At 46.6% G+C, this 27630-nt stretch overlaps 1 protein-coding gene across 1 annotated transcript; it reads left to right on the top strand.

The window, feature by feature from the left end:
* The first annotated feature begins 13007 nt into the window (after positions 1–13007).
* On the top strand, positions 13008–18546 carry LOC139321204 (ras-related GTP-binding protein C). Its single transcript, XM_070949856.1, has 7 exons — positions 13008–13318; positions 13453–13656; positions 13925–14124; positions 15246–15360; positions 15773–15915; positions 16188–16336; positions 17268–18546. The coding sequence occupies exons 1-7, from the start codon at positions 13019–13021 to the stop codon at positions 17414–17416; spliced, it is 1260 nt and encodes a 419-aa protein (XP_070805957.1). The 5' UTR covers positions 13008–13018; the 3' UTR covers positions 17417–18546.
* The last annotated feature ends 9084 nt before the right edge of the window (positions 18547–27630 follow it).

Genomic DNA, 27630 nt, shown 5'->3' with positions numbered 1-27630 from the left:
TTTATTTATTTATTTATTTATTTATTTATTTATTTATTTATTTATTTATTATTTATTAATCAAATTTCTATACCGCCCTACTCCCGGAGGACTCAGGGTGGTGAACAGCCAAGATAAAATACAGATAATACAAATATTAAAAATCCCTTAAAATTATTAAATATTTTGGTCGAAACACAGATTAAAACACCCAATTTATAAAATCAAACGAATTAAAAATTTAAAAGAGGAGAGTTAGGCCAGGCCAGCTTGCTGAAATAAAAAAGTTTTGAGAGCACGACGAAACGTGCGCAGGTCCGGGATCCTCCGTATCTCTGGGGGGAGCTCGTTCCAGATGGTAGGTGCCCCCACAGAGAAGGCTCTCCCCCTGGGGGCCACCAGTTGACACTGTTTGGCAGATGGCACCCTGAGAAGCCCCTCTCTATGGGAGCGTACTGATTGGTGAGAGGCTATTGGTAGCAGAAAGCGGTCTCGTAAATACCCTGGTCCGATGCCATGGAGCGCTCTAAAGGTGGTAACCAAAACCTTGAAGCGCATCCGGAAGACCACCGGGAGCCAGTGCAGCTCGTGCAGGAGGGGGGTCACATGGGAGCGCCACGTCGCTCCCATAACCACCCGCGCGGCCGCATTCTTGACCAGCTGGAGCCTCCGGGTGCTCCTCAAGGGGAGCCCCATGTAGAGAGCATTGCAGTAGTCCAGGCAGGAAGTAACGAGAGCATGAGTGAATGTATTTAACGAGTCCCGATCCAGAAAGGGATGCAACTGGCGAATCAGGCGGATAAAAAGTCCCCCTGTCCACGGCTGTCATGTGCTCTTTCAAAGACAGCCGTGAGTCCAGGAGGACACCCAAGTTGCAAACCCTCTCCGTGGGGGCCAATGACTCGCCCCCAATAGTCAGTGATGGCACCAACTGACTATATCAGGACGTCGGAAACCACAGCCACTCGGTCTTGGATGGGTTGAGCCTGAGTCTGTTTCTTCCCATCCAGATCCGCACGGCCTCCAGGCACCGGGATATCACTTCAAGGGCATCATTGGGGTGGTCCGGGGTGGAGATGTACAGCTGAGTGTCGTCAGCGTACTGATGGTACTTCACCCCGAAACCACGGATGATCTCACCCAGCGGCTTCACATAAATGTTGAACAGAAGGGGCGAGAGGACCGACCCTTGTGGCACCCCACATACAAGGGGCCTCGGGGTCAACCTCTGCTCCCCTGTCAACATGGACTGTGACCGGTCAGAGAGAAAGGAGGAGAACCACCATAGGACGATGCCCCCCACCCCTAACTCCTCTAACCGGTGCAGCATGATACCATGGTCGATGGTATCAAAAGCCGCTGAGAGGTCTAATAGGACTAGGACAGAGGAACAACCCCTGTCCCGAGCCCTCCAGAGATCATCAACCAACGTGACCAAAGCCGTTTCCGTGCTGTACCCAGGCCTGAAGCCCGACTGGAACGGATCCAGATATGACGATTCATCCAGGTACTGGGGGAGCTGTCGCGCTACCACACTCTCAACAACCTTCGCAACGAAGCGAAGGTTGGAGACTGGACAATAATTTGCCAACACTGTCGGTCCAGGGAAGGCTTCTTGAGGAGAGGCCTCACCACCGCCTCTTTCAAGGCGGCAGGGAAGACACCCTCACTCAAAGAAGCATTTATAATCCCCTGGAGCCAGCCTCGTGTAACCACCTGAGAGGCCAGCACCAACCAGGAGGGACACGGGTCTAGTAAACATGTGGCTGCGCTCAGTCTGCCCAGTATCCTGTCCACGTGTTCGGGCGTCACAGAATCAAACTCTTCCCAGATAATACTCACAAGACCTGCCTCTGTCCTCCCCCCTGAATCTACCCAGTCAGAGTCCAGGTGTTCCCGAATCTGAGCGATTTTGTCATACAGATACTGTACAAAATCCTCGGTTGTACCCTCCAAGGGGTCCTCCCGCGCTTCCTGGTGGAGCAGGGAGCGGGTCACCCTAAACAGGGTGGCCGGGCGATTATCTGATGATGCAATAAGAGCGGCAAAATAGTTATACTTCGCCGCTTTTATCGCCACCAGGTAGGTCTTAATATGAGACCTTACCAGTGTTCGGTCAGATTCAGAATGGCTGGCCCTCCAACCACTCTCCAGGCATCTTTTCCAGCGCTTCATCTCCCTCAGCTCCTCGGTGAACCAAGGAGCCAGGTGAGATCGGCGCCAGGTCAGACGCCGCAAAGGCACGACCCGATCCAAAGCTCCAGCGGCCACCCTATCCCAGGCAGCCACCAGCTCCTCAGTCGAGCCATGTGCCAGAGCCTCAGGAAATGGCCCAAGCTCCGTCTGGAACCTATCTGGATCCATCAGGCGCCTGGGGCGGTACCACCTCAATGGTTCCGCCTCCCTGCGGCGGGGTGCGGCGGTTTGAAGGTCAAAGCAAAGGAGGGAGTGATCCGACCATGACAAGGGCTCGATCACTATATCCCCTATCTCAAGATCACTCAACCACTGACCAGAGACAAAAACCAGGTCTAGCGTGTTTCACCCCGTGTGAGTAGGGCCATGAACTAACTGGGTCAGGTCCATGGCCGTCATGGAAGCCATGAACTCCTGAGCCACCTCAGTCGCCTCACCAATGGATGGTAGGTTAAAATCCCCTATGACCATAAGCCTGGGGGTGTCAACCGCCACTGCGGCTATAACGTTGAGGAGCTCGGGCAGGGCTGCCGTCACGTGGCAGGGAGCCAGGTACGTAACCAGCACGCCCATCTGCACCCCATGACCCCACTTCACAAGGAGGGACTCACATCCAGCTGTCTGAGGAACAGTGGCCTCCCTCGGACCAAGACCTTCTCTAATGACAACCGTCACCCCCCCGCCCCTCCCCTGTGTCCTCGGCTGATGGAATGCGCGGAAACCGGGTGGGCACATCTCAACAAGGGGGACCCCCTCCTCCTGGCCCAACCAGGTCTCCCTAATACCCTCCAGGTCCGCTCCCCCCTCCTGAACAAGATCACAAATGAGGGGGGCTTTATTTACCACGGACCGGGTGTTGCACAGCATCAGCCGAAGGCCCAGGGCCTGAGGGTCTGTGCAACCTGGGGAATGAGAGGAGCATTGGAGGCCTTCTTTCCAACCCCCAATCCCTCCCCCATGACCAGACCCCCAGCCAGCCAATGCGATACCACTAAGATGTTTTGAGCAACTCTTGAAGTCTGAAACTGGTAACATTCCATTCTCAGGGCAAATGGCCTTGAAGAGCCTGGTACCAGCCGGTTTGGTGATCTGGTCTTCTTCCATTGTCACTTCCCCCTCCCCCATTTCCCACCATTAGATACACAGGTGTGGATGGCCCCAAATGCCTCCCCCCTCCCTTCCCCTTTGATGGCAGGAACCCAGCAAGGCGCCAGGCCAACAATGGAAAACCTGACTGATAATACATACATCCTGTGATCAATAAATTTTACAAACCAACAAACCAACAAAACAAAGTTTGAGAATATTTCCTTAGGAAATTTCAAGGCACCTGGGATAATTTCATGGTAGCCACACCAGAAACAATTAAGCAGTTAGATGGTTAGCTTCATTAGATATTGAATTGTAACATCTATCCTATTTATCATGGTTTCATGATAATTTAATATTTTATCTTGTATGTTGTATTGTCCACATATGTATGTATGTATGTATGTATGTATGTATGCATGTATGTGTATGTGTATGTGTATGTGTATGTGTATGTGTATGTGTATACACACACACTTCTGAATGTACCAATGTATCTGTTGCCCAGGGCATTCCAGCTTGCTGCAGTTTACCTGCCTCCAGCAGAACGTTTACATGTCACCCTGGTGGGGTGGCTTAAGCTTTTATGGGGAGCTGCCTTAAGAACAGTTGCCTCCCAATAAGTCTCCGCACCCCATGGTAGGGCCAACTAGAGTAATACTTCAGACCATGAATTCCCTCTGGATGATTTTGTTCATCACACTGGATCTCCATAGGAAGGATGGTGATATGGAGGATCCATCACATTTTGGGTTGATGGAGCAGGAATGCCACACTTTACCATGATATCTTTGTGACCTGCCTCATTTCTTCCGAAAATATGCCAGCCTGTAAAATCACTTGATGACTTCCTATCTTTCCATCTCAGCAGCAGCAGCTGCAATGGGGACTTCCCTTGACCTGTGTCAGGTATAAATGCTCTGCCCGTGCCAGGGATCAGCTATAGTGCAGTAGTGCAGGGGTTAACCCAGACTCCCACCTGGTCAGCTCCTCCCATAGGCCCCTCCTTACCTGAATCCCCGCCCACAGGTATAAAAGGTGGGCACACCTCTCCTCACCCCAGTTCCTGATGCATTCAAGTGATGATGTGATGAACCTGCAAATAAAAGAGTTATATTTTACCAGATGACTCAAGTCTCTTTATTGGGCCTGATCCACCATTCCTTGTAACAAAATGGTAGCAGAGGATGGTTGGTAAGGCCCAAAGATCCCAAGCCACAAAACAAGGACCCATACCTACCTGCAGAATGGCGACACCTCCGAAGCAACGGGAGAGCAACCCATCGGACTCGCCAGGGAAGGCAGGAACCTCAGCCACCCCCAAAGCCACAGCGACGGAAGAAAAGGGGGAGATCGAAAAAGGAAAAAGGGCCCACCACCACGACCAAGAGGAAGAGAAGCTGCGACTCGACGTCCTGCAGCTGCTGAAAGAGCGAGCCGGTGACAAGAACCTCCTTGCCGACCTGCGGAGCTTCATAATCGACCGCGAAGTGGCAAGGAGCGAAGAGGGCTCGGACTCTGAACTTGAGGAGCTGGACTCGGTGAGTGGATCGCCCAAAAGGGCACTTCCAACGGCCACCGAGCCCCAAAGCCCCGCTCTAAATTTGAAACGGCGGCCATCTTTGTCCACATGGTCAGACAAGATGGCCGACCCCCAACCAATCAGCGATCAGAATTCAAAATGGCCGGCGCGCGAAAAATGCCGGGCCATAAACAATGATGAAAGTGACCAGGGAGAGGGAACCGAATCTGACTCCGACCCCTGGTACACCCCCAGCGAGCGGCAAGTCGATAGGGCCATGAAGACCCTTGCCGCCGCCTTCGGCCCAGGCCTCAAAATTACCAAAGAGAAGCCGGAGAGGCCGAAGCAGAAGGGAAGACGAGGAGAGGGACAGCGGAGCGCCCACCCAAGAGCCACCGACGCCCGCGGCGATTCGCCAGCCCACCTTCGCACCCCAGGGACACCGCGCCTCCGATCGCCCAGGCCGCGCACCCCGGACCGCATGGATTGGGGCAGCTACTTACAGCCGTCACCGGAGCCCCAACGCCGCCAGGATCTTCACTCGGGAGAAGCAGCCGCTGGGCGACGCCCCCAGGAGCACATCTGGACCCCCAAGTACGAAGCCGAGGCCTACCCGACCGGCAGAGGCCTCCACAGCGGAGCCGCGATGAACAGGTCCTTCCTCGGCGACGGCGGAGCTGAAATGGACTTCGCGCATGCGCTCTTCCGCCTAGAAGAAGAAAAAAGAAAAAAATTACAAAGCGGGACTTTTAAATTACCGGCAAGCGTTCCTATGCCCTATTGCTGCTATAGAGACATAAGGAACCATGGACAGCAGCCAGCAGTAAGTAATTTTACTACTAGTGCTGGGAACTTACCTGTTGACTTTCCCAAGTTGAGGATGGATGGGGGCAATATCCTAGAGTGGTCACAGCAGCTCCAGGTGGTATTTCTGAAAGAAAACATGTCTCATTTTATTAATGACCCCCCTGAGAGACCATGGACTTTAGAGCTAGATTGCATGCACCATAAGGCATTCTACCTTTTAATTGCCAGTATTTCCCCCACCATTTACCACTGTATTGGCCACAACCTCACAGTATCCGAAATCATAGGGAAAATGTTTGGGTTGTTTTATAGTGAGAGTGTGTCCACCACCACACAAATTTCCAAGGAATTCTTTTCCGCCAGACTTAAGCCAGGGACACCCATGAGTGAGCACCTAGTGTCCTTAAGCGGTACCAGAGCAGAGCTACATCTTAGGGGAGAAGTTATTTCTGACCAAATCATGAAGAGTGTGATAATCAACTCTTTAGATCACTCATGGAATAGCTTCCTGACACACTTAGACACCGTCAGCCTAGGGATGCTGTCTGTGGAGAGGCTATCCAACAGGCTCATCGCAGAAGATAATCTGAGGAGGGGCCGCCCCGGCCCTCCCAGAGAACACAAGAGTGAGAAGAGAGTAGTCTTCCAAGAGAAACAACACAACACGCCCGAGTGCTACATCTGCGGGTCGAGGGGACACATCAAAAGGGACTGCCCCAAGAACTATAGGGAGAGAGGCAGGCCAGAGCATAGGTACAGACAAACAGAAAGGCACACATCCGAAGATAGGTATAGGCGTAGAGACTCACCCATCCCCAGGGATAGGAAGGGAAACAGGGACAGCTCACGCGACAGCAGGACAGGGTCCCTATATGGGATAGGGGAGCACACACACACCACACACCAAAACAAAGACACCAGCTCTTGGCTCCTGGACTCGGGAGCCTCCAACCACACCACATACAATCAGGAACTCCTCTCATCATTCAAGAGAGAGGATTTTTCTATCAAAGTTGCAGACCAAAACCAAGTTAGAGTAACAGGCAAAGGGGCAATTACATTACCAGGCGTAGGGAAAATAGAGGGGGTACTACTAGTCCCGGAGATACCCCACAACATCCTGGCTGCAGTAAAACTTAGCAGGGAATCAGGGATTGAGATGATATTCTCAAAAGGCAACGTGAAGGTTAGCAAGGACGGGAAGGATATAGGGAGAGTAACCATTGACCAAGGGTTACCATACATAACTTTCTGTGAGGATTACGCCCACAGCATAAACACCAGCTCAGAGAATGCAGAAGACACTGACCAAGGCAGGGCTGAGGGTGAACAGGTAGACGGGAGGGAGGTAGATAACAATGACAACACGACACCAGAGACACAACACAACAAATACACCCAAAGGAGACCCTCAATAGGCAAACCAATGCACGACAACTGTGCCCACCTGCTGCATCGCAAGCTTGGACACGCCAGTTTTCCTGTGATACAAAAAATGGCCAATTGTACCGAGGGTGCCATAATAAAAAACTGTGAAAACTACCTCGAGTGCTCGGTGTGCAAGTGTTCAAAACTAAAAGTAAAACCCAGACCCAAGAAGTCATTACGCGCCGCCAACCAAATATTCGACCTAGTACACATGGACCTGGTAGGGCCCCTAAGGCCATCCATAACTTATAAAAAAAGGTACTTCCTCACCATAGTGGATGACCATAGTCGATATGGCTTCGTCTACACCTTAAGAAAAAAGGATGAGGCCTTCCAAAAATTCAAAGAATTCTATAAAAGAGTAGAAATCCAAAACAACAAACAGATCAAACAGATCATGACCGACAGAGGGTCTGAGTTTCTATCTAAGGACTTCTCACATTGGCTCAGGTCCAAAGGCGTGATTCACTTTACGTCGTCCCCGTTTTCCGCCTTTCAGAACGGGGTCGCAGAACGACGGAACTCCACGCTGCAAACGATGGTCAGGTGCGCCCTAGAGGACGCGGGAATTGGCCAACACTTCTGGTCTGAAGCCCTGGTCTACTCCAACTATACATTAAATAGAACATGGTCCAGTGTGACAGACAAAACACCCTACGAGGTCATGTATAACAAGAAGCCGCAGATAGCACACCTACATGTGTTCGGTGTAACGGCTGATGTACACATACCCAAGCAGTTGCGCAAGAAAGGGGATAAGGTGTCCAGAAGGCTCAGGTTTATGGGGTACGAGACAGGAACCAAGGGCTTCAGGTTTGTGGACAATAATAATAGGTTTGTGGTCTCCAGAACAGCGGCATTCCATGAGCAAGCCAACTGGTCCAGGTTACACCTAAATGAGGTACCCACCAAGCAGGAGGATAGCCCAATCGAGCAAACCCAAAACAAAAACAAGACAGTGAGTAAGCAGGAAGGGAGCAGGCCCAAGCCCGACCTCCAAGGCATCAAGGTTGAGGGATGGAAAGAGAATCATCCCAAGATAAGTGTCGAATCACTGACACAAAGAGAAGCCAGATATCTGCATGACACTGAACAGGCAGCAACCAGGCCGGTCAGATCGACCAGAAACCAGCTGCCAAAAAGGTTAAATGATTACGTGATGCACGTGCATGCAAACCACGTTACGCCAAACTCATACGAAGAGGTGCTAAGACTACCCCAGGGGGAGAGGGTAAAGTGGGAGTTAGCCATGGCCAAGGAACTGGACAGCCTGAGGAAGCTGGAGGTGTACACCCCCACCAAAGTCCCAGAGGGCAAGAACACAATAGGCACCCGATGGATATTCAAAGTCAAGAACTTAGAGGGGGGCCAAAGCCTATACAAGGCAAGATTAGTTGCCCAGGGGTTTGCTCAAAGGTTTCCGGAGGATTACACAGACACCTATTCGCCCACCGTAAGAACAGAGAGCGTCAAGAGCGCCCTGGTCATCGCATCCTTGCTAGGGCTGGAAGTACACCAGTTCGATGTGCAGACCGCTTACCTGCACGCCAACCTAGACAAGGAGATATACATCAGAGCCCCCCACAGCAAAGAAACCAACAGAGGGGACACCTGGTTACTTCATAAGAGCCTGTATGGACTAAAGCAATCAGGCAAACGGTGGTACGAATGCCTGGTAGAGGCCCTGAAGTCTATGGGATTCACGGCGACCATAGCTGACAACTGTTTCTTCACCAGGAAAGAGGGGGACTCACCAGAATACATCCTAGTTTACGTGGATGACATTCTATACATCAGCAAACACGAAGCCAACCGCAACACCTTCGCCAGCAGGCTGAGCGAGCATTTCACCCTAAAGTACCTTGGGAGGATAAACCGATACCTGGGAGTACAAGTCAACCAGACGCCAAAGGGTTTCCAACTGTCGCAGAAAGAGAAGATAGAAGAGTTGCTCCATAAATGCAACATGGCAGACGCCAAGGGATGTGATTCACCCATGCAGGCGGACTTTCTAAAAAACATGCATGATGAATCACCCGAATTTGGAGACAACACGCTGTACAGGTCAATCATAGGCTCCCTCCTGTATATCGCCAACTGGACCAGACTGGACATTGCCCTATCCGTTAATTTACTATCCAGGCACGTGAGCAAACCCACCACATACCACTGGGACGCAGTGAAAAGGGTACTAAGATACCTGAAACAGAGTGTCAATGCATGCTTAACCCTAGAGCCTGAAAAATCCGAAGAACCCATCCTCTCATGCTACGCTGATGCTGACTGGGCCGGAGACGCCAAAGGCCGCAAAAGCACATCTGGGTACATATTCTACTTAAATAACTGCCCAGTGCATTGGTACTCAGGCAAACAAATCCTGGTGGCAACTTCGACTACCGAAGCCGAATACATATGCCTCTCCAAAGCCGCCAACAACCTCATCTGGTTCGACGACCTACTTGCCAGCGTGTGGAGAGAACCAGCTTACCCAATAAATATATATGAAGATAACAAAGCCGCCATAGAGATATCCATGTCCGACGCTGTAGGACAAAGGTCAAGGCACATAGACATAAAATATAAGCACGTTAGACAGCTCTCCAGAATTGGTTTCATAAAAGCCATACACTGCGATACAGAGGAACAGACCGCAGACATACTCACGAAACCCCTACAAGGCAAACAACACTCACACTTAGTTTCCAAGCTCAACATCCACCCCAGGGTACCAACTAGTCAGTCAGGCCTACAGACACGGGTCAGGCATTTAGAGGGGGATTTGTCAGGTATAAATGCTCTGCCCGTGCCAGGGATCAGCTATAGTGCAGTAGTGCAGGGGTTAACCCAGACTCCCACCTGGTCAGCTCCTCCCATAGGCCCCTCCTTACCTGAATCCCCGCCCACAGGTATAAAAGGTGGGCACACCTCTCCTCACCCCAGTTCCTGATGCATTCAAGTGATGATGTGATGAACCTGCAAATAAAAGAGTTATATTTTACCAGATGACTCAAGTCTCTTTATTGGGCCTGATCCACCATTCCTTGTAACAACCTGTTCATAGGGAGGAACAGAACCTTCTGCTTTGATGGCATGCCATACATCATGAAATTGACAAAAAAAAAAAAGTCCTAGAGAGGAGGGTGGTGGGCCTTGGGGGGTGGGGAAGAGGCAGGACAGTAAGGAGTCTCCCACATTACCTAACAAGGTTTGAGTAGCCTCCAGAGGCTTTCCAAGACCATCAGGTCTCTTAGAAGCTGCATGGGACCCACTGGATAGTCTTCTACCAGGCTCCCTCCCCTGTGTCCCAGAAAGCAGTGCATCACTTACGCTATCCAGGGGGAAGGGGAGAGAGGACAGCTTTGCCCATTTTGTCTTTTAAGGTTTTAAGAAAAGATTGGACAACCATATGTCTGAAAGGATATAGGGCCGTGATGGCGAACCTATGGCATGCATGCCACAGGTGGCACGCAGAGCCCTCTCTGTGAGCACACGAGCCGTCACCTAGCTCAGCTCCACTGCGCATGCGCAATCACTTCCTGCCGGCCAGCTGATTTTCGGGTCTGCCCTGCAAGCGGCATGCGTGGGGAGACCTACCTTTCTCCTCACTTTCTGCTGCCTGTGCCTTCCCAGATCTCCGGAGATTCCCCTCCCAGCGATGTTTTGGGAGGCAAAGGTTTTTTTTCCCATTTTGGAAGCTTCCCCCCCACCCCAGCCGTTTTGGGAGGTAAAGGCTTTCCCCCCCAGTTGTTTTGGGATCTGAGGCCAAAAGGGGGGTTTGTACGTGCATGCAGGGGTCGCGTGCGCATGTGGGGGGGTCACACACATGTGCAGAGGGGCGGGCCATGCGGGAGGGGCATGCATTATGGGTGTGGGCAAGTGCATGCGCACGATAGCATGCACGTGCATGCTTTTGGCACCCGAAGGAAAAAAGGTTAGCCATCACTGATATAGGGTCTCCTGCTTCAGCAGGGAGGTGGACTAGATGACCTCCAGGATCCCTTCCCACTCTGTTATTCTGAATGTGTAATAACCAGAGTGACATGGCAGGGAGGCCCTGAGTGCATGAACTATCCTGACCTTCACGGCCAGGATGGGAGGCCGTTGTGCCTACAGGGATCAATGGCAACTTTATCCATTCAGCTACGTCAAATGGCACCACAATGGGCACAATCTCAAGTAGCTAAGGACACAACAGCCTTTACAGAGACAGTTGAGAGACCAAAATAATGTCAAGCCTTGGCTTTCATCGCAGGTATCTTCAACTTTTGAAGCCCCTTCTTTCCCTTCCTTCTCTACTCGCCCTCTGCCACTCCTCCTCCCCAGGCTCAGCAAATGTACAGGATACATTTTTTGGCCCTAGTATGGACCCTCATCTGCCTCATCAATGCTACGAATCCTTACAGCGGAGAGGCAGTGTTCGGATAAGTTGAGCAAGTGTGAAGATGTGAGCTGTGATAATTTGTCACTGGGCTTCAAATGCTGCTTTGCCTCCCAGACATTGTTGCTATGCAGTCACTACGGTGAGAGGATGGGAAGAATTCAGGGATGAGGTGGAATGGTGGAAGACGGAAGATGGAAGAATGACGGCAAGGAATATAAATCCTTTCATTCTCCACCCTTCAGTCAGAACTGGAGAAGTTTCTTGGATGACAAGCATCTTCAACAACAACAACAACAAAAACCAAACAAAGTCCAGTTGCCTTTTGAAAAAGCACCTTTGGGACTCCATGTCCATCCTTAAGTATCTTCTCCCCTGCAAGCCTAGATAGAACTTGAAAGTTGAGGGGTCCCCGGTGCTTTCCGAGTTTGCTTTTTTTCTTAAAATGTTTAATTACTCTAACTAGGTAACATCATCAGAGTTCTAATCTGCTGAAGGTGATCCGATATGGGAGCAAGATGGGAAAAGGTTTAGGTGACATAACATTTTATAGAGCTTCCAGGGACTGATATAGTCTACCTGAAATAAAATGAATTGTTTTGTCTTTTGTCTCTGGAAGCAATCCAGGAAATAAATACATTCTCATGTCCCAGCTTTGAAAGATCTTATTCTGGAAATTATTAAGAAACTGGAAAGGATTAAACAGCTATGCAGCTCAAGTAATGGTCAATCCAGGTTTTGCCTCTGGGTTATGTACTTAATGTACATCTTGCTATAATATGGGAACCTGCTTTGTAATTATGTTACTTTCTTCTGATTTATCTCCCCTAAAAATTAGCCTAGCAGCCTCATCTTATTAACAAGGCTCAAGAAGCAGCCGTGGCTAGTTTAAATTGTGCAATTAAACCTGGGACCTTTTCCATCCCCTGCACAAGTGGTGAAATCCATTTTTTTTACTACCGGTTCTGTGGGCGTGGCTTGGTGGGCGTGGTGGGATTTGGTGGGCGTGGCAGGGGAAGGATACTGCAAAATCCCCATTCCCATCCCAGCCAGAGGTGGCATTTGCCGGTTCTTCGTACTACTCAAAATTTCCGCTACCGGTTCTCCAGAACCTGTCAGAACCTGCTGAATTTCACCCCTGCCCTGCACTGTAAATTCACCTTTTGAGGCACAGAATTTCACCATTTCACCAGCCTTTCAACATCCCCTTCCATCGCCTCTTCCACTTCTGTCCGTCCTTCTACATCTGGATAAGAGCTGCTACTTGACTTTCACTTCTTCCATTAGATTGAGCCAAATTGTTCCCTCCTTACAAGTCGTGGCTCACAAGGACGCGAATCCGGTCACCGCTGCCTCTTCCCTTCCCCGGCTTCAGCCTCGCTCTCGGGGCTCCGGACTCTCGGAGGGCGCCGATCACGAAGCGCCCGGGGGCTGCAGGAGCCTCGGCTGGGCTGGCTGCCGCTTGGCTGCCCTGCAACCGCCCGGCCGGAGGGGGCGCCCGCGGCGGCCCGGACCCGGAAGCAGCCCGGCGCCAGGGAGGTGTGTCCGTGGGAGAGGGGGTGTCACGTGGCCTCCGGCGCCGGCCAATGGGCTGGGCGTCCGCTTGGGGCCGGGCTGTCATGGCCGCCATGCCGTTCGGGGCCGCGGGCGCCTCCGAGGAGCCGGCGCAGCTGTCCGGCGCAGCTTTGCCCGCGGGCAGCCTGGGCGCGGCCGATGCCTTCCCCAAAGACTTCGGCTACGGCGCCGACGAGGACGAGGCGGGGGAGGACGACGGGGCCGAGCTGGCGGGCGGCGGCGGCGGCGGGCTGGGCCTGGCGGGGCCCGGAGGCGGGCTGGGGGCCGGCGGGGGCGACTCCTCCAAGCAGCCCCGCATCCTGCTGATGGGGCTTCGGCGCAGCGGGAAGTCCTCGATCCAGAAGGTGCCCTTGGGCGGAGGCCGGGCTCTGCGGGGGGGGGAGGGAAAGAGGGGGAGGGGGAGGGAGGAGGAAGAGGGGGAGGAAAGGGAGGGGAGGGGGAGGCCCGGCCTGAGCAGCCCGTGGTTTGTGTCCGACAGGTGGTCTTCCACAAAATGTCCCCCAACGAGACGCTCTTCCTGGAGAGCACCAACAAAATCTACAAGGACGACGTCTCCAGCAGCTCCTTCGTCAATTTCCAGATCTGGGACTTCCCTGGTCAGATGGACTTCTTCGACCCCACCTTCGACTACGAGATGATCTTCCGAGGCACCGGAGCGCTCATCTACGTCATCGACGCGCAGGTGGGGGAGGGGGGACCAGCCAAGGCCCCCACAGCAACGCTGAGCTCAGCATAAACTAACCAGGGTTTGCGGTAACGATGCCATTAGCCTGTTACGGTTTCCTCTGCTTTTGTCTCCACTTCTCAAGGGTCTAGAAATGGCCCCCAGTCCAAACTGCTCTTGGGATTCTTCAAAAGATCCAAGGCCTGCAAAAATCTTGCACGTTTTTACGGTGTCCGGTAAACTAAAAGGATCCTGCAAAAACAGATATATCCCATTTTTTTTACAGGATGACTACATGGAAGCATTAACCAGGCTCCATATTACCGTTTCCAAAGCCTACAAAATCAACCCAGAAATGAACTTTGAAGTTTTTATTCATAAAGTGGACGGCTTATCGGACGACCATAAAATTGAAACTCAAAGGGACATCCATCAAAGGGCCAATGATGATCTTGCCGATGCCGGCTTAGAAAAACTACATCTTAGGCAAGTGACGTTTCTGTAGTTTCTTACATGCTTTTGAATGGCTGTTACTAATTACAAGTTGGGGCCAGAACACGTGGATAGCAGGGAGGCCTCTTTCAGTACAGAAATGCTGATTTGATGGTACCCATGGCACGATTCCAGAAGTGGCCGCCGTTTTTCCCTGGCCAGAAAATGCCACTGCTGAGTGTCCCAACAACAGAAGCTGCATTTTGCTGCCTTAACAAGGTCTGGAAGCTGCAGAAAGCACTGTGCAATCCGCCTTAAACAGCAAAATGGCAAATCTTGTTCCCAGGCTGCACGATAGCAACCTGAAAGTGGCCGCCATTTTGTCTCAGACACAGTGGCAGCGGCTTCCAGAATTGTGCCATGCAGCCATGCGACAAAGCAATCCATTCCAGTGCTCTGGAAGAGAAGGAGGGTATTTGGGCTGCTGGGTGAATCGGCCCTGTGACGATCCGGTGAGAGAGGGAAAAGGCCTGTGAGGCCAGGGGGCAAGAAGTGGAGCATGGGGCATCGAGGTGGTGGTGGGTGAGGCCTTGGGAGGGTCAGGGCAGGCGAGCCTGGGCCTCTGCTCAGCTTCCAAGGCCCATGCCTGAGGCACCTCATGCTCCACTTAATGACCTGCACGATTGTTTAATGATTCAGCACTAACAGCCAAAGCCCAGAATATACTTTTTCTGAATCTCAAATGCTGTCACAATTAGCAATTCTACTTTTTCTCATCAAATGATTTTATCATTTTCTTGAATTTCTGGAAACTGAAATTTGGTTCATCTTGAAACAAAGTTCTTTCCCTCTCACCAATTAGTCCTCTTCTTGATTTGGTATAAATATAGTAGATCAGTATAACAGATCATTTATTTACAGATTAAGCAGTTTGTTAATTGAAATAAAAATGTTAGTGCAGATTTCATAATCTTAATGTGCCATGCAGATCCAGGTGGTTTCAGTAAATCATAACTATATTAGTTAATTGTGAATCGCACAAAGAAATGAATTTCAACAGATTCTAGTTGGGGAATGGTATCAGTGGTGGTATTAGTTTGGCCAAAACAGCAGGTAACATTTGAAACCATTCCGGTAACTAATTATAGAGTTCTTTTTTTTGTTTTTGTTTTTAGCTTTTATTTGACCAGCATCTATGATCATTCAATATTTGAGGCCTTCAGTAAGGTGGTGCAGAAGCTCATTCCACAGCTGCCCACTTTGGAAAACTTGCTGAATATCTTTATATCAGTAAGTAGCAGTTAATTATTCCACATTTTGAAAGGGTGAATAATGTGGTGAAAGTTAGCAAATGAGTGATTTTCATTTAGGAGATGATGAAACTGACACCAAGAGATCTTGGAGAGAACTTTTGCCTCCAAAGCAGAGGTGGGTTGGAGACTGCTGAATCTTGCTGAGCTTTAACAGATTATCTGGTTTATATTAGACATTTTAAACTAATAATCTTTGTACATCAAAGATTTGGATTGCACGCTAGTAAAAATTATTAAAATATGTAGTGTGTTATATTGTGGATATTTTTACCTCCTAAGTATGTACAATAAAGTATTGCAAAATAAATAAAAGCAAATGAATCTTGGGACAAATGTGGGCATTTGTGAGATGTAATCTTAATTTAAACCTGTCTTTTCATGTTCTGAAGAACTCGGGGATAGAAAAAGCTTTTCTTTTTGATGTTGTCAGCAAGATCTATATTGCAACAGACAGTTCCCCTGTTGACATGCAGTCCTACGAGTTATGTTGCGACATGATTGACGTTGTCATTGATGTTTCTTGCATATATGGGTAAGTAAATGCTCTGGAAGTATGGAACAGCAATCGTGAATCGTAAATATATATTAATATAAATGTAAGGATATTAAAACGTATCTGCAGATTAATAAAGCTAAAAAGCAAATGTACATTTCCGAAGTTGTCATAAATTGTAAAGATTGTACGTTTGTGGTAAAGTTCTGTTCAGTTGCTTAAATATAAATGAGGCATCTGAGTTGTATCAAGTTTAAGTGGTCAGTCTAAATCTCAGGTATGCTGTGTCTTTTTCCTTCAACCTACTCTAGGTTAAAAGAAGATGGCAGCGGTAGTGCATATGACGAGGAATCTATGGCAATTATTAAGCTCAATAACACAACTGTTTTATATTTAAAAGAAGTGACAAAATTTCTAGCCTTGGTGTGTATCCTCAGAGAAGAAAGCTTTGAACGCAAAGGTGAGCAAATGGGCTTGTGCGCCTCATCATTTTGTTCCGTCAATCTTTTTCAGTCTTTATCACAGTCACGGACCAGCAGCACAAACACCACCATTAAAAACAATAATCATAGTTTTGTTATTTTTTCCAAAATAGAAAATAGGCCCTGCTTCAAACTCGGGGCAAAACAGTTTCATCTGAAATATTTAGTCTGAGCTGGCTGTGTCTTAGAGCAGCAGTCCCCAACCTGGCGGGGGAGGGACAAGAGGGGAACTGTAGCACACAAGATGAGCTGTGCCGAACAGGCCGTGGGGTTGGGGACCCCTGTCCTAGAGAGGTGAAAGTTGGAACATAGCTCAAGTGTTCCAAGCATCACAGAGCAACCTTAGAAATGCTTCAGCTGTTCAGTTCATTGGAAGCAGAGGCTGCTTGGAATGTTCCATAAAACTGTTACTTATCACTCCTTTTGGCGAAATTGTTTTAAAGCTGCATTAAAGGTTGCCCTTGCAGACAATGAAATAATTATTCTAGCATGGGAGGGAGGGTAATTTCTCTTAGCTTGAATACCTTAGCTAAGTAGCCATATAATAAATTAAAAAACGTTATTTTTGTCAGCCACCCAGAGTCACTGAGAGTGAGTGGGCGGCCATATAACTTTTCTTAAATCAGTGTTTGAACCCCTGCACAAATGACAACCACAGAAAAAGGGCATTATACTAACATTACATTAAATGCCATACAGTACAGGTAGTCCTTGACTTACAGCAATTGGGACTGGAATTTTGGTTATTAGATGATGCAGTTGTAAAGTGCAGTTGCATTGCTTAGTGACCCAATCTTTGCAGTCCTAGTTGCCATCATAATCAAATGCCATGGTCAGTGGGAAAGCTGAAGGAACAGAAGTTTCCTGAGATCTTCCCAACTGACACCTCTCTTCCCTTTTTCTTCGCAGGCCTCATAGACTACAATTTCCACTGCTTCCGGAAGGCCATCCACGAGGTCTTTGAAGTGGGCCTTTCCTCTCACCGCCCCTGCGGCCATCAAGCCAACATTCCCAATTTGAAAGCAGTGACTCATAACGGCACCCCGAAGGAGGACTGAGTTGGGACGGCCTGGGGCTTGCTTGCCTACCCTGGGTGTGGATCAGGGCAGGAGCAGCAGCACGGAGGACGGGCGGCACAACGTCATCCGTCTCGTTTGAAGCAAGCGGAGTCTGCCTTGGGGACTTGCTGTCATAGCTCATACGGACACCCAGGAGTGACCGTATGAGGGGAAGCCACGATGCAGAGTGGTGCCTTTCGTCATACTTAGGCAGGCGGCCTCTCCTCTCCTCCACGGGGGAACTTCCTTGTTTGTTTCAGGATGTGCTCCAGAGGCTCTGAAATTCAAACGTGGTTCCTAATTTATTTGCTCAACACATTCCACCTGAGTTATCGCATACTTTTGTGGCAATGCCTGAAAAAAGTAATCTATCTTGTGACCTCTCCTCTGCAAACCCATGGAATGAAAGCGCTTATCTGCTTTTCTAGCTCTAACTGTCCGCAGAACTCTTTGAAATGTTACGTCTGGAATTGTCAAGCTTTTGGTCACTCGATATCGGTTCCCTCATTCATTCTTGCTCTGTTTTTTCTTTTACACTATTTTTCTGAAGCCTCTTTGGGCTGCGCTGGCTCCCTCTGCTAGGAAACGGGGATGAGCGCCGTCCCTTAGAGGGGGGCACAACTGATCAGGAGAAACCTTTACACTCACAAATAATTCCATTTCACCCTGCCATGGCTAAAATGGCTAGAATTCATTTGGTTTCATTCCATATTTCATTCTTGAGGCCGCATGATCACATAAGAGGGCCATTTTATTTTTTAAAAAAATATGTGCGGCTTTGAGAAGAATGGAGCAATTACAGGTTTGGGTTATAAGTTGCAAACAATTTTGTTCATTTGTAACAACATGTGAAACTTCCTTCAGTAAGAATACTTGCCATCTGATGAAATGTTTTCTGTGAATCTTCCTGTAGATCATCCGTGTTTGGCCAGGTAAATGCTATTTTCTTAATGATGACAGCACTTCCAGAGCCTCCGACTCTGTTCTTTACTCAAAATGTCAATGTGAGTTTGTTGAAGGTTTAACAGATGCTTGAACACTCTTCACAGGTGATTGCATTCTGCCAGAAGGTCAGGTCTGGAGTGGATATGTTCCCAGACTACGTTAATAAAAGATCTTTATCTCGACAAGTTTCTCTCCTCTGAATTAAATACAAGGAAATACAATTTTTGTATTTCCAGTGGGAAGTTGTAAACTCACCAAGTATAAGACACACTGGAGTATAAGACGCACCTTAGTTTTTGGGGAGGAAAATAAGAAAAACGTTGATTGGCGGGTGGATCGGCATCATGGAATACCCCCAGTCAGCTGTTCCCAGAGGTGAATTTTAGCAACAAGTTCATTGGTTGTGAGCTCTGTGGCTTGATTTTTTTCTGCCTCTGAAACTCCATTTCAGAGAAAACTTTTCTGCCTCTGAAAGCCTCCAAAACAGCTTCAGGAAAAAAGCCTCTGAAGCTCTGTTTCTGAGGCTTTTTTTACTGAAGCTCTGTTTGGAGTCTTTTTTTCTGAAGCTTCGTTTCTGATGCTTTTTTCAGCCTCTGAACCCTCCGTTTGAGAAGCTGGGCAGGACTACGTTCGGAGTATAAGATGCACCCAGATTTTCACCCTCTTCTTTGGGGGGGAAAAAGTGCATCTTATGATCCGAAAAATATGGTATATTGTAGTGGAATGAATTATTGGCTGCAGTTGCAGATTCTAATTAACACTGTACAGAAATTATGTCTTCTGCTTTACCATGTTTTCTTTCAACTTGTAAGCAAAAGTAACCAGCTGTTTTTGCCAAGCAGTGCTGTGGATTTCTCTTTTTTTTTTTTTTATTTGATTTATATGCCGCCCTTCTCTGGAGACTCAGGGCGGCTTACAATGCTTTAAGCAATAGCCTTCATACTTTTGTATATTTATACAAAGTCAGCTTATTGCCCCCACAATCTGGGTCCTCATTTCACCTACCTTAGAAAGGATGGAAGGCTGAGTCGACCTTGAGCCTGGTGAGATTTGAACTTGCAGTAATTGCAGGCAGCTGGATGTTAAATGCTGCCTTAGGAGGCATTAGCCTCCTACGCCACTCTTGGGGACACTTTTTTGCTACGTGCATACTTTTGCACCTGTTACATGTTTTCTTTTTGCATATGTTTTTTTCCCTCCCCCCCCCCTTCTGTCACTTTTCTTCTTTTGCTTCGTAAGATGATCTATCACAGTGTTGGGGAACCTTTTCGGCACCAAGTGCTGAAATGGGAGCATGTGTGTGTACGCACCAGAAACCGGAAGAGCTTCAGTTGGTCTTTGCAAGCGCATGTGTGCCAGAAACCTGAAGACCAGGTGGCTGGCGTGGAAGCCGGAAAATCATTTTCCCGGTGTGCACATGAGCACCGGGTGGCGGCTCTTCTGGTTTCTGGAGCTCTCGCGCGTGTGAACACTAGCTGGCCAATGCGCCAGAACCTGGAAGAGCAACAGGCGATGGCTCGCATGCCTGGAGAGATGGCTCTGCGTGTCACTTCCGGCACGCATGCCATAGGTTCGCCATCATGGATCTATCACGTAATGTTAATAACCCAAATCGAACTTAGCCCTCCAAGTTTCTTCCAATCTTTCAAATCTGCTTTTCAGTGTAATGTTCCAGTAGAGTTTTAGTGTTTAATTTAATTTAATTTATTTATTTAAATTTCTATACTGCCCTACTCCCGAAGGACTCAGGGCGGTGAACAGCCACAGGATAAAACACATAAATACAAAAATTTAAAATAGAATAAAAACGAATTAAATAATTTGGCTGAACAAATTTGAAATACCCCATAATTTAAAAACACATTAAAATTTGCATTTAACACATTAAAATTTGCATTTAAAAAGGGGAGAAATTTGTCTTCTGAATCTTCAAAAAGTTCAGTAAATATTTCCCAGCATTCCAATTGCCTACTAAGATAAAGTCAAGGTCCGATAGTTTTCCAGATGTTATTACTTTCTCTTCATTTCCTTTTGGATTATTTACAATGCAGTAATCTTCCTCCAGTAGATGGCTCCCCTACTCCCAATTCCAGCATTCCACAGAATTTAAAAATCCAGAAACAGCTGATTAGAACAGCAGTTTCTCCTAATAGTCACTTTTCACAGTTGTTTGGTTTTTCCAGGCTTCCTATGTTTTAAATTATCCTTTAGGTTTTTCTTTTACTTCTAAATCTTTAATCTTCCTCTTTAGTTTTTATTTTTAATTTTTCTCCATAAATCCAATCGCCACTTTTTTAGCATTTGGAGAACATTTTTGGAACTTTAAATTAAGTCTCTAAGACAACAGTTGGAAATTTTCTCATCCAGTTTCACTGCTCTGTCCACACTGTTCCAGCACAAGATCTTAATGTCCCAAAAATGGCCATCGTCCCTGCTGCCATTCAGGAGAACTTTCTTCAGTTGAGCAAGCAAATTGCGTTTTCCTCACGATCGACGAAGTGTCTCTTCTATCTTCACCACCCCTCCAGGGAGGCTTAACCCCATAGGGGACTCCCAGCAAGCAGTTGCCGGTTGCATTTCATGGAGCCTGGCAGAACGCCGCTATTTTCCAGGAATTCATGCCACGATGTCAACCAGAAGTCCTATATATTTTCTTATTTCGAATCTATAAACACTGCCGAGAGTAAACATGTAAATCATTTTTGCAGAAAGATGTAGAAGAAATATTTATGGAATTAGTGGCCTACAATTGGTAGGCAGGCAAAGCCATGTTGACTCAAATGTTTTGCACCAAATTATGGTCCAGAGTCATCTTGTAGAGGAGATGGGCAGCATAAAAGTTTAAAAAATAAGTAAAGTAAAATAAATAAATTCTCATCAACTCCCACAGGGCTGTTGTAATGATTTCAGGCCTCCAGCCATATGAACAGGATGTGATCCTCAAATTTTTAGCATGAATGTTACCATTTCCAAGAGAATAAGGCCTCCATTTATGATAAATGTTGGGATAGCTGGCCCTACTATATAGTTGTTAGGATTTACAAGCTATAGCAGTGAGGCAGGTTGAAGGTATACCCAAACACTTTGCCTTCCTGCACACACCAGGGCTCTGGGCAGCCTGTGCCACTATCCGGGGATCCTCCGCGTGGCCTGAGAGGGATGGCAAGGCTCTTCTGGTGGACAAAGGTTTGGCACTCATCCTGGTCTTGCCTTCCTCTGCTGGAGACAATGGATCCCCCAGCCACACCTGGGCCACCGCAGGCGCCCCTGGCCATGAGCGATGTTGAGCTGGCCACGCCCACCATGGCCATGCCCACCCCAGTCAGGCCCACCACGGTCATCCCACCCCCCCGAGGTCAACTATAAGCCTGATGTGGCCCTCAATGAAATCGAGTTTGACAGCCTTGGTTTAGAAGAACTTGGAGGTCAAAAGTTCCCTGTTACTATTGTACTGAATGGCTTTTCCTCCGTCCAGCATCTTGGTGATTTGTCCACACATGCTTTATTCTGCAAAAGCGGCTGTAAAATTTGCATTTAGGAAAAGTTGTAACAACACAAACAAAGGCTTTGTGCTAACAAAGGCTTTATTTGGGAAAAAAATCTAAGCACTATATTTTCAAAATTATTTCTTACTGTGTAATATATACAATACATTTCAATCTAGCAAGTTACAATAAATACCTCTATAAGTCACAAGATGGCAGTAGAACTCCACAGAAATTTTAGTTTGATACCGTGTTTTGACTAAACGTTTATTCTAAAGGTTATAGGAAAGAGGAACCAAGTTATTGACATTATAAAATTGATTTAGAATACAGAATAACAGCGTTGGGAGGGACCTTGGAGGTCTTCTAGTCCAATCCTTTGCTCAAGCAGGAGATCCCAGACAAATGGCTGTCCAATCTCTTCCTGAAAACCTCCAGTGATGGAGCACCACAACTTCTGGAGGCAAGCAGTTCCACTGGTTAATTGATCTCATTGTCAGAAAATTTCTTCTTAGCTCTAGGTTGGATTTCTCTTCATTAAGTGAAGAGAAACTCTCCATCCATGACCTTACCTTTTAAAGTGTTGGCTATTCCCCCCAGCTTGGTGTCATCTGCAAATTTGATAATTTCCCCTTCTACCCCTTCATCTAAATCGTTTATGAAGCTATTGAAGATTACTGGGCCTAAAACAGAACGTTGGGGTACCCCACTACTTACTTCCCTGAATGTAGATGTAGTACCCTAACTAGGGAACTAACTGCTGTTAGTATATATTCCAGTGACTTGCTTGTCTGTGCGTGGGGGGTGGCCTTAAGAGATTCTTTGGTTGGGCTGTTTACTGATGGCTCTTTGGCAGTTTCTGTTATGTAAAATGTCTAACTTGTTTATATCTTGTCTGTATTTTTACATTTTTTTACATAAATTACCTTTTTACATCTCTGCAAGGGTTAACAATAATACACGCCCCCTCATTTCCATAACCCTACCTGATTCCTGACTCCTCCCCTCGGGTATAAAAAGGTCTCTCTGAGGTAAATCTGGGCTGTTCCAGTTGTGTATCTAAAAGAGAGAAACATAACGTTAAAGGTCTAATGAATAAAGAGGCCTAGGATCTATCCAGGTCTAAAATAAAAGCTTGAAAATAAAATACATTTTGATTAGTGAGTTATTGGGCTAGAACCATCGACTTTAACAAAATGGTAGCTAGGGGATGGTTGCCCATAACTCTGTAAAATGACTGAAACAAATGCTTACTCTGAAAATATAAACAGAGTAAACACAAGAGCCTTCACCAAGAAAATGGCTGCACAGCTGACAACCAAAGATGCCACTACAAGAACTACTTTAAATGAGGGTGAGCAAGACAACAATCAAATCTCGCTGCTCAGGAATGAGGACCAAGAAGAAGAAAAATCACAAAAAGGTGATGAGCTAAGACTATCCATAATGAGGTTAATGGAGATGCCGGACAGCGAAGAAAATCTTATCGCTAAACTCCAAAACCTCTTAATAAACCATGAAACAACTACCAAAGCATCAGCGATGATTAGAGAAATCACCACCTCAGACAAAGATAAGCCACCTCAGTCGGACAACCCAGAAATAGCCGAATCTGTTCCCGTGCTCCGGCTCCGACGGCCATCTTGGAATGGCCAACAACCAATAGAAAGCCAATATTCAAATTTAACTCAGCAAATTAACCAAAACTTTAAAACAAACAAAGAAAAACCCGAAAATCAAATACAAACCAACATGACTACAAGCAATAAAATACCAACCCTAATACCACCCAGAGAAGAAATAAACTACCACGACAAACAAAAAACACCAACCGACTACAAATCAATTACATGGCAAGATTCGAACTCACCACCCATACTACTGCCGGAACGGGACCCAAGAAAAGAAAATCAAATCAACAACTCACCTATCCTACGACCTCCACCAGGTTTTTCTGATCATCCAGGAACCATCCTCCATGGGCCAAGACTCGCCGCCGCTGCCGTCGCCGCCGCAGAGCCTTCGAACCCCGATGATCCTCGTCTTACGACCGCCTTGCCGCCGCGTCTTCTGCCTGTCATCGCCGGGGATCCAGCCACCCAGCGACAGATCCATGCATCCAGTGTAGAATCCAGGTGTGCAGGAGGTGATCCCAGCATTCCATTGGCAGGCCTGGGCCTAGGCCGAGGAGCAGCAGCCGCGAGCTCCTCACCTGACAGCTCCCAGCGCGAAATGGGCTTCACGCATGCGCAGTACTTACCTGCAATGATAGAAAAAAGAATTTTTACTGACAGTTTTTTTTCCATTAGCCCAAGCATACCATTGCCCTACTGTGAATTCAGTCACATCCCAGACCATGGACAGCTACCCCCAGTAAGTAATTATTCTAATAATTCTGGAACACTGCCTATTAATTTTCCAAAATTACAATTAGATGGAGGAAACCTTTTAGAATGGAGTCAACAGTTACAAATTATTTTTATGAGAGAAAATGTACTTTTCTTAATTTCTAAACCTCCAAAAAAACCCTGGTCATTTGAAATTGATTGTATCCACCACAAAGCATTTTGTCTATTATTAACAAGTATACCACCCACTATGTACCCTAGCATAGATAACAACCTAACTGTGTATGAAGTTATGCAAAAATTATATAGTTTATTCTACAGTCAAAGCAGAGCAACCACCACTAGAATATCCAGGGAATTTCACTCTGCAAAACTCAGGCCAGGGGTCCCCATGAGCGAACACCTATGGAAACTTAATGCTACTAGAGCAGAACTATTACAAAGGGGGGAAATAATAACTCAAGAAAGCATGATGAGTATCATTATTAATTCATTGGACTCTAGCTGGGACAACTTTGTAACACAATTAGATAGCATAAACTTAGAGCAGATATCCCTGAGCACACTCACAAATCGATTAATTGCAGAAGACAACCTGAGAAAGGACTGCCATATATCTAGAAGGGAACCAAACCTATAAGGAGAGTTGAATTCCAAGATAGAGTAAGCAATTCACAGGAATGTTTTTCTTGCGGTTCTAGAAATCATTTAAAAAGAGATTGTCTACAACTACAAAAACAAAGGATACACTGATCGTAGGGAGAGACCTGAGCACGGAAGAAGGCACATAAGGGGAAGCTCACCAGATAACAGAACTTTTAGAGAGAGAGAGCGTGGTTGGTCTCCCAGCACTAGGAGAAATTACGAGCATAGAAACAGCTCACGAGATAGATACTCTGAATCAATGTATGGTTTTAAACACGAGAACTCAAACACCAAACTAGAAACATACAAGAACATGTGGCTCCTAGACTCGGGAGCCACTAACCATACTTCACATGACCCAAGATTATTCACCTCACTCATGAAAACAAATTTTGAGATCAAAGTAGCCAACCAGAGTAAGGCTAAAGTAATAGGTAAAGGAAGTGTGCATATCTCAGGAATAGGAGAAATAGAGGGGGTTTTGCATGTACCAGATATTCCATACAACGTGCTAGCAACAGTAAAACTCACACAAGACACAAACATCGAAGTGATGTTTAAGAAAGGCAAAGTATATGTATCAAATCAGGGGACAAACATTGGGGAAGTAATCATACACGATGGACTACCTTACTTTACACCCATAGAAAACAGAGAGGGAAGCATTAACATAAACTCTGCTGATAAGGCAGAAGGAAACAAAGAAACAGAAGGACCGGACAAGTGTAATTCACCAAGTAAAAGTAAAATGTCTGTAGGCAAACCGTTGCATGACAATTGTGCTCACCTTCTCCATAGAAAATTAGGGCATATTAGTTTCCCAATTGTCAAAAAAATGTTGGAATGCGCCGAGGGTCTAAAAGTAAAAAACTGTGAAAATTACTTGGAGTGTTCTGTTTGCAAATGTTCTAAAATTAAGGTCAAAGCAAGACCAAAGAAATCAGAGCGAACCACTGATTCTATATTCCAACTGGTACACATGGACCTGGTAGGACCCCTGAGACCATCCATTAGGTATAGAGAAAGATTCTTCCTAACCATTGTAGATGACTACAGTCGATATGGTTATGTATATTCACTCAGACACAAGAATGAAGCATTCCAAAAGTTTAAGGAATTTTACAAAAGAATCGAATTACAACACAATACAAAAATCAAACAATTAATGACTGATCGAGGTTCAGAATTCATGGCTAAAGAATTCACGAGTTGGGTAAGAGAACGAGGCATATTACATTTTACTTCATCACCTTTCTCAGCTTTTCAAAATGGAGTAGTAGAACGAAAACAAGGTGTACTCCAAACCATGATAAGATGTGTTCTAGAGGATGCTGGGATGGGAAAATCATTTTGGTCGGAAGCATTACATTACTCAAATTACACATTAAATAGATTATGGTCTAGTTCAATTGGCAAAACCCCTTATGAAATGATGTACAAAAGAAAACCCAACCTGGCCCACCTACACGTATTTGGCGTTCCCGCTGATGTTCATATCCCCAGACAATTAAGAAGGAAGGGAGATAAAATATCCAAAAGAATGAGATTTATGGGATACGAACCAGGAACAAAAGGTTTCAGATTCTTAGATCAGAACAACAAATTTGTTGTATCAAGATCAGCTGACTTCCATGAACACTCAAATTGGTCAAGGTTACACTCCAATGACATTTTTGCAAATAGAAATACACATACACAGAAACGAGAATAAGCGGCTGATCACTGAAAGGAAAGAGGATACAGAAACATACAAACCAAAACACCATGAAATAAAAGTCAAAGAATGGAAGGAAGAACACCCCACTTTGAACATAGATAAACTCACTGATGAAGAGACTGAATACCTACACGAAACAAACAAACAAAATGACAAACCAATCAGAGAAAGTAGAAACAAAAAACCAAAAAGACTCGAGGATTACATTATGTCCATACAAACCAACAACATAACACCCAGCTCATATGAAGATATACTCAAACTTCCCCTAGAGGAGAGAGAAAAATGAAAAGAAGCAATGGAAAAGGAAATGAAGAGTCTCCGAGACCTGCAAGTATATTCACCAACACAAACACCTGAAAATAAAAAACCCATAGGGACAAAATGGGTGTACAGAATCAAGACCCTAGAAAACAACAACGTATTGTACAAAGCAAGGCTAGTGGCACAGGGTTTTGCTCAGAAGTACCCAGAAGACTATACAGATACCTATTCCCCAACTGTCAGAGCTGAAAGTGTCAAGAGCGCCCTCGTAATATCCACCATCCTAGGGTTGGAAGTATTTCAATTTGACATCCAAACTGCCTACCTTCATGCAAAACTGGACAAAGAAATTTATGTAAAAGCTCTACCAGGATACAACAAAGGAAAAGACGACACATGGCTCCTTAATAAGAGTCTATATGGACTAAAACAATCTGGCAAGAGGTGGTACGAGTGCCTATCTAAGGCACTCAACTCAATGGGCTTCACCGCCACCTCCGCAGACAAATGCTTCTTCATAAAGAGAGAGAAGGGATCTTTTGAAGGCATCCTCGTCTATGTGGACGACATATTATATATAGGTAAAGAAAAAGCTAAATGTAAGAAATTCGCCTCTGATTTAGGAAACCACTTCTCATTAAAATCATTAGGAAAAATAGACAAATATCTGGGAGTTCAAGCAACAAAAACAAGTAAAGGTTTTCGACTATCACAAAAAGAGAAAATAACCGAACTTTTATTAAAATGCAACATGTCAGAAGCAAAACCCAGCGAAACTCCCATGCAACAAGATTTTTTGAAAAATATGTA

This window comes from Pituophis catenifer, unplaced genomic scaffold, assembly GCF_029215685.1.
Source record: "Pituophis catenifer annectens isolate HBS135680 unplaced genomic scaffold, rPitCat1.0.hap2 SCAF_9, whole genome shotgun sequence".
In the NCBI taxonomy this organism is placed as follows: Eukaryota; Metazoa; Chordata; class Lepidosauria; order Squamata; family Colubridae; genus Pituophis; species Pituophis catenifer.
Note: the sequence above shows the minus strand (reverse complement) of the source record. Positions and strands in the feature narration are given on the sequence as shown.